The sequence below is a fragment of the Aptenodytes patagonicus genome, chromosome 2 (genome assembly GCF_965638725.1).
Source record: "Aptenodytes patagonicus chromosome 2, bAptPat1.pri.cur, whole genome shotgun sequence".
Taxonomy (NCBI): Eukaryota; Metazoa; Chordata; class Aves; order Sphenisciformes; family Spheniscidae; genus Aptenodytes; species Aptenodytes patagonicus.
Genome location: NC_134950.1, coordinates 137,669,450 through 137,677,452, shown reverse-complemented (window position 1 = coordinate 137,677,452; position 8,003 = coordinate 137,669,450). Strand labels below are relative to the sequence as shown.

General features: G+C 48.4%; 1 protein-coding gene across 1 annotated transcript; it reads right to left on the bottom strand.

The window, feature by feature from the left end:
* Positions 1–5,025: 5,025 nt before the first annotated feature.
* On the bottom strand, positions 5,026–5,598 carry FERD3L (Fer3 like bHLH transcription factor). The gene has a single exon (XM_076332338.1). It carries the CDS (start codon positions 5,596–5,598, stop codon positions 5,026–5,028), a length of 573 nt encoding a protein of 190 aa, XP_076188453.1.
* Between the last annotated feature and the right edge of the window lie 2,405 nt (positions 5,599–8,003).

The following is an 8,003-nucleotide window of genomic DNA, read 5'->3' as shown; positions in this document are numbered from 1 at the left end:
CTCCATGCACAGATTTCCTCTTTGCTGTGTAGAAAATCATAAAATGCACTATCTTCCCTTGAACCCCTGTAAGGCTTGGAGCAAGACAAGACGGAACTGGAAGTAACATGGACAATTATTATCTTTCTTCTGCTTTCAGAGCTAAAGAGAGACAGTTAAACCAACAGGACGCTCTTTATCTCTCTTTTTGAAATTATGGCAGAGGTGTGACAAAAGCATAAACAGGCCTAGCAACTCAGGGTGTCTGGTTACTTTAGTTTGAAATAAAGCTTCATGTGACAATAGTGAAGCCTGTCCTTCTGCACTACAATAACTCTGTGTGGGAACCATTCAAAATCCCTCTCAGAGATGATCTGAGTCACAGTTACGGCACTGAAGCCTTTGAGAGCGGTATAAGCCAGACTAAGATAATATAATGCACACAACAATTTGAATACGTTACAGTCCTTACAAGCATATATTTGTGTGAAAATTAACAATACAAAAGTAAAGATGACAGGATTGCTCCCCTATTTTGACTTCTTTGAAAGAATAGGAATTTCAGGTGTGTAAGGACCACTGAACTGGACTGTGGCTGGTGATCAGCGGAGTGGTGGCTATGAAAAATTTCAGCAGCTTAAAATTTAGTGCCAACCAGACCAAAGGTTACCCCTGAAACTAGGACAGAGAAGGGAAGAAGTAAAATCTGGATGAAATACAGGCAAATATTAAAATAATATCTGAGCTGCAGTTCTTAAAAAGCTAATTTTTTAAGGCAATTGCAGCTGATTATTTTTATTCATTCAATTCTTTTATTCTGCGTATACTTCTGTGATGAATGTTCATTTCAATATCTGAAACAAACATGCTTTTTGGAGTAAAGTTTAAGAGAAAATAATCTGAACTGATTATATTTAGCAACTTTTTAGAAAATACAACAATTTTTACTGTACTACAAAAAGACTATAACCAGCATACCTATCCAACCTTGTAACTGTTCTGTTGGAAAAGTAGTAGGAAAAGCTTGGCTTTCATTGTTGCAGATTGGTAGTATTCAAGCCTAGTAAAAACAACAAATTCTTATGAAAATAGGGACTCAGCATGCACAACAGTCACATTTTGAGCCTCAGTATTTCGGCTATTTTTAATGAAAAAAAAAAAACCACCAAAAAGTCCAAGGTCATTGAAAGGACCAAAAGGGCTACATAGAAAATCTCTTTGAGAAGCAGAACTGATCTGAAGGAGAACAAAAATAAATCAAAAACTCTTTTCCATCACTTTTGCTTAGTACCCCCATGACTTCAAAAAATAATTTATTTTAAAGTTTGTAAAAGAAAAAAAAAGTGTTGTTGGACTAAGACTTCACTTATCAAGTTTCATCCTGAAGGGAATTTTTATAGCTGAGTTATAAACCCTCCACACTAGAGTGTTTACAATGGAAACGCTGACAAATGCGATAATAAACACCAATCATGGGGCCATAGTAGCTGGTCAGAATGTGGATGCAGGAGTTTGCAGTGCTATCATAATATTTTGTTCTGTTTCCAGCACTAATTTGCTTAAACCTACTTTCAGGTTGAGCAGCTGTAAAACAAGATCAGCCCGACTATAGATTGCAAAATCATTTGATTATTTATACTTCTCTTAGAAAGCTTGGAAATGTCTCTCAAATATGATTTCATTTAGACTTATTTTTTGGTTTACATGTCTGAATACTAATCGTAATGTGATAGCTTCAAGGGAACTCAACTTTCTACCAAAAGGCAGCCTTCAGTGGGCAAAGAGAATATAAACAAACCCGCCTCAGACCAGGATCTAAAAATGGGCTATGATCAAACAGCTCTAAGGCTTTAAAAAACCCCTTATTATCTTTTCCCAGAAGTAATTGACACTGTCAGTTTTTGTTCTTAATGCGGTGATAATGGCATGGTGCTCTGGGGAGACTAAGGACCACGATTGGCCTCAGCCTTGGTGGCAGCAGGGTTCCTGAGCAAGGGAAAGGCCTTTCACTACAGCGGGTGAAATCCTAGCCTTACTGAAGTTAGCAGCACTTTTGCACTCACTTCCTTAGGGCCAGGGTTTCACTGGCTTCCCAAGCCCGATATGTTGTTCTATTGCACTGTGACTCCACAGACTAGGATGCAGCTATCTTGGATTGAGACGAGGCCGAGGGGAGAAGGGACCCCACAGTCTTGTTATTTCAGGGAGATGGGATCGCAGTCCAGCAAGAAGCTTGTCTGCAATGTTTCCATAATTTGTTTATATTCTTAGCAGGCTGAGCTTCCAGGACTTCAACACATCCGCATGGGCCAAGTGGTGGGTCAGTATGGTATCTCACTGTTTCACTGAGCTCTTCATGGGCGTAATTAGGGCCTGTTTTATTTTTAACACAGGTGTCTAAGAAAAAATGACATCTAGGCTACTGTTCTGGTAAATCCTTGCCAGTTTTGGAAAAGCGTGAAACATAAAAAATTAAAGCCCCCTTCATCGGGTTCTCAGCTCCTATAAATCAGTGTGCGGCTGAGAGGCTCCTCCAAAGTCTTTGACGCAACATGAAATGCATCTCGATACTTTATCTGTGCTGTTTGCATATTGTGTTCATTGGCTTATACCACAACTGCATTTTTAAGTTCAAATGTTATTTTTAGAATCAGTGGTTCATATAAGAATGTTACTACTGTTCTGTATTGCTGCTGCAAAATTTCCAGTGATCCATTAAAAATCAGGATTCATAACGCAGGATCCAGATTTTGATTTGTATTTAAAAATAAAATGTAACATTTTCTTTCTGCTTTTCTTTAGTCGTTAACACAAGTATGGGAAAACCTTGGATCTTGAACAAATCCCAATGTTTTGTTATTGAACCAAGAAGAGAAAACCAATAATTTTTGAATTATCTGTTACAGACATGTTTACATTATGAATCTCTTAACTTAAGACTCTGTGTGCTATAGAGTTCTAATTTTATCCAGTAACATGAGCAAGAAAAAAAAAATATGAAAAGATATATAATCATGTTGTGGAAAGCACAGTTGTATAGAGATCATAGAGAAATTGTGCTAAGAAGTGAATATTGAATTGCACATTTCATTATCCTAAAAGAATTTGTCTTCATCGTTTTGCTTGAGACAGTGGTAACAGTAAAATGCATCTGGGTCATGTGAACAGTTGTTGATTTTGGAACATGGTTCATTCTTAGTTCCTTTTCTCATTTTATTTTTAGGAAAAAAAACAACAACAACCATCTGAAGAGGTGAAACACCCCAGTTTCTAGAGAGGAACCAGCTGCATTAACTATCCAACTGCCTCTTGGAAAAAAAGCGTTCTGACAACTGGAGAGCAGATGCAATGTGTGGAGTCAGGGAGGTCAACAAAAACAAGTGGAAAAAGAAACCAAGGAAACAAGTGAAAAGAGAAAGAATATTAGAGTATTAATACCGGATATTAGTTCACTCAAGATAACGTTAAAGTGAATGGAATGAGAAAAAGAAGAAGAGTCACCACAGGAGCTGACAAAAACAAGAGAGAAGAAATCAAAGAGATATTAGGGTGGGATTTAGATCTTAGCCATACTAGCCTGAATCCAGGGTAAATCTTGATTTCACTAATATCACGACAATTTTATATAGCGGAGATAAAAGCTGTCCTGCGAAGTCGTGCAGAACCACTGGCCCGGATGGGACTTTCGCTCCTAAGTTTATCGCAGGCTGGACTGGGCCCTGAGCAGGCTGGTTGCTGCCCGCCCGCTGCAAATACGGGGAGAAATCCAGGTCTTTCCCCCGGCAGCGGCGAGGGAAGGTGCCAGCAGCAGAGAGAGCCGGGGGGGGGGGGGAGCGGGAGGGCAGAGACACATCAGGAAGGGCCGGAGAGGCTTTTAGGGGAGTCCCACGGGCCCCTTGCCCCAGTCCCAGCCCGGCCACGGCCACCCCCTCCGCTGCCCCTCTCCCTGGGTCTCGCCCCTGCTAACAAGCGGCTGCGAGGCATTAGTAGATAACGCTAAAAAAACGATCCCCGCGGTGGACCCTTGTCCCCATCCCCAGGGACCGGCCGGCCCGGGTTTCCCCCTTCCCTCCCACCCCGGCTTTTCAGAATTTCTTTATTTATTTTCTCTCCTTGCAGCAATGAAAGATGGGGAGGGGGGGAATCCGCTGAGAGAGAAAAGGTCTCCGCTTGACCTCCCCAAAATCAAAGCCCACAAGCCCACAAGTTTTCTCTCTCAGGCGGACGCAGACGGCTTCCCAGGCCGGCCCCGCCGCTGCCGGGGAGGCTGGGGGGCGGCCCGGCCAGCCGCCGCGCCTCCCCCCCGCCGTGCCGCCCCGCACCGCGCCGCGCCGCGCCGCGCCGCGCCGGGCAGCGCCGGGCTCTCCTCCGCCAGCTCCTGCTCGGTGCGAGCGACGGCGCTGGCCGCCCACACGCAAGGACGGAACTGGTCCCTGGAAGAAAATCGTGACAACAAGGGGTTGTGTCCAGATGTTCCGCTTTACCGGCCCTTTGACACGCGGCATGGACTTGGCAGTCTGGATTTCGAAGAAAAGGGAGTTGTTTATTTTTTAAAAAAGCAGAAAGCACCAGGTTAAAATGCACACGCCGAGATTTTCCTAGTCCCTGGCAGGCAGCTGGGCAGGCAACTGAATCCGCTGGAAACCCACTCCGCAAACTAGACCGGCTCTGCTGCCCGGGCCGAGCCTTTCTCCAAGGCAACAAATGGCAAAATTTTAAAGCAAGAAGGCGACGCAACAACAACCAAAAGTCCCCACACCTTCCTTTTTTTTCTCCTTCCCTTTACAACAATTATATATATTAGCAAATCTACACATACTGAACTTCTCCATCCCTCCTCTTCCCCCCTTTCCCCCGCCCGCAACGCACGCTTCTCCAAACACTCCTCGTTTTGCATCCTACACCTACGTGGTCCTGGCTGCGGTGTGAGAAGCCAAGGCAGGAGCACGGCTCTGCCTCCCGAGGAGGGAGGCGCCCGGGGCCACCTGCTCGGTGCCGTGGGTGGTGCCCGGCCCCCAGCCCCGTCCCGCCGGGCCCCGGCCCTCCCTAGCTCGCCTCCTGCCTGCTGCAGCCATCCAGGAGCTCAGTCATGAAGGAGATGTACACTATGGCCAGGCGCAATGTCTCTATCCGGGAGAGCCTCTTCTCGTAGGCGAAGGTGGGCACCTTCTTCCTCAGCTGATCAAACGCCTCGTTGAGGTTGAACATCCTCTTCCTCTCCCGTATGTTGGCAGCCTGGCGCTGGGCGTAGGTGATAACCCGCTTTCTCCTGGGTCTGTCCAGGAGGGAAGCGCTCCGCATCCTCTCCTCTTCCTCCTCCTCCTCCTCGTCGTCTTCGGGATCTCCATCTCCGAAGGCAGCCAGGGGCAGCCCCCGGGCCATCCCCTCCCGGAGCGACAGGGCTCTGTCCCCGAAGGGAGGCCCGGAGGTGACCTCGCAGAGCCCCAGGCTCGGCCCGGCCCGGGGGGGGCCCTGGGGGGCGCCGAGGGAGAGGTCGGCCACGAAATCCAGCACCGAGGCTCCCAGCAACCCCTCTGGGCAGGGCACTTGCGGGGCTCTGCCGTGCAGCTCATCCAGCAGCCCCGGGCGCTGGTGGGCTGGGAAGAGGCCGGCTGACATCTTACTTCAGAGAGGGCTTAATCTGGTCCCCCATCCCCAGCCCCAGCGGCGTTAATATTTATAACCCCCCGGATAACAGGATTAGCAGGACTAGAAAGAGCGGCTGTAAAATTTCTCGCCGTGATGCTGATGAGAGGAGACAGGCAGCCCCCTCGGGGACGCGTGGATGTTCCCGAGAGAGGAGTCCCCAGCGAGTCAATCCTGTCACAGCGATCAAGGACAGTTCCTTCTTGGCAAAACCCTCCGCTCTTACCTGCTGCGCACTTTTGTCTCTTCTTACACACCCGCAACCAAACGATTTTCAGCCTCTTTAAAGCCCGCAGCCGCAGAGCCGGGTCTCCACTGGGCTTGTTTTCCTGCTTTCTGTCGGGATCTCTGAACCCTGAGAGCCAGCCTGACAATTGATGTCAGGCAAGTGCATGTATGCTTTTAATGATGTCCTGAAGAGGGGACCTGCACGCAGAGGGTCACCGGGGAATGTTTACCCTGTATCCCAGCGCAATGGGAGCTGAATGACAGGACCTCCATTAGCCTAAGTAAGCATTGTAGGGGACCCGATATTGCATTCCCAGTAGTAACTGTTGGAATCGTCTCTCCATTCCCCCTAAATCCCCTTCAACTAGAGTTCAAACATCTCTCCAGTAAAAGGCTGCTTCGTAAAGCTCATTTCGGTTCAGGCAATCTCAAAGCACTTGCTTTGAGACTCCTTCCTCCTGCCCGTGAGGCGAGGATAAGCTGGTCCTATTCAGGGCAGCGGTCGCTCTTACACCTTTGGTAGAGCCGTCCCGGTCACCGGCGGCGCACAGAGGAGTCAACCTGGCTGCACGCACTGATAGCGCTGGATACATAGCGCAAAATACCGTGAAATGCATATAAACACACCCGTACACCCGACACCGCCGAATACCTTTCTTTGATCGAGGTTTCCTTGGGGACGGACGTTGGGGATTGTTTTGCTTTTGTCTTGGGAGGCTGGAAGAGGTTAGGGGTTGTGTCTTCACCCTCCCACACCATAGACTGTCTCTAAATAAACAGCCCGGCCCTGGCAATCCCTGGCAGTGTTAGACACACCCAGGCTGAATCGGATCGATTTTCTTTGGCACACGATTTGTGCACACAGCTCGTTTAGGAGTGGCTGGCCATTACTCTTGCACTGCCTTCGTAAAGCCTAATCTTCGCCTTTGTCATGCATTGTTGCCACTCTCGCTTTGGGGCTAATTAATCTTTAATTTCTAAGGGGATTTCAAAGCCCATCAGATCAAAGGAGGCGGGTGGGGGCGGCCGAAGGATCCCGCTCCGCGAAAATCCTTCCTGTTTGCCTACAGGACCGCAAACATTTCCGACCGCGGACCAGGATCTGCCGTCCTTTACAACACAGTGAGCGAACCACGCATCCCCTTTTCCCGGGAAAGATGCCGCGGGAAAGACACTTCCCCTCCCAGCTCACCCCCCCCCCCGGCTCCGCGGGCTGTCGGAGCGGGGGGCGGGCAGGGCGCTGGCTGCGCGGCGCGGAGCGGCGCCGAGGGGGGGGGGTGCGGAAGGTGAGCGGGAGCGGAGCTACATTGGACAGCTCCGGAGCGGCGGCGGCCGCGGCACTGCAGGTACCCGGCGGCCCTGCAGAAGGGGGGACCTTCCCTCCCCACCCTTCCTCCGGGCCGACGACCGACCTCTCCCCATCCTGTCGCACCACCGCCGCCGCCGCTGCTGCGGCAGTGCTCGGCGGCGTTGTGTCCGCTTTAATGATTTAATGGCATGCCTAAGGCTAAATAAAGAGCAAATAGCGGGGAGACTGCTTTTATTCTTACTAGCGAACAGGGAGAGTGTCGCTCAGAGAAGTGCTTATTTATGATGCGTATCGTTCATTAGAACACCTGGTGAATGAACTGATAAGGCAAAGAGGAGCTGTAAAAGTCTGTTAAGAGAAGTGTTGACTAGAGAGCATCCAAAAGTAACAGTAAGTTGAAGAGCTCTAAATGTTAAGTGTTACATAAAAACGCTCGGTGGACCAAAGATCAGGTAAATATTTATGATCGATCCGCAGAGGAATGTAACTTATTTGAGCTCCTTTTAGGTGAGGTGGCAAATATTTCGTTTAAAGACACGGAGATATAAATTAAGGACAAATGCCAGCAAAGATGTGTCACCACAGCGTGCAAAATTATCGGCGAAATACAAATACTTCAGATAATGAAAGAAATGAATGGAGAAATGTGAATTCGTCAGCTCTGTGTCAATCTTCACATGAATTTACTGTCGTGTGGGAAACCGGCATTTAGAAGAGGATAGAGCAGCCCTTCCCCACGGTCTCTTCAGAAACTCTTGTTCACATCTCTAGTTTCAAATTTTTGCAGGACAAAAACTACAAAGACAACCGGAACCAGAAGCGTTTTGTATTGCAAGAACGT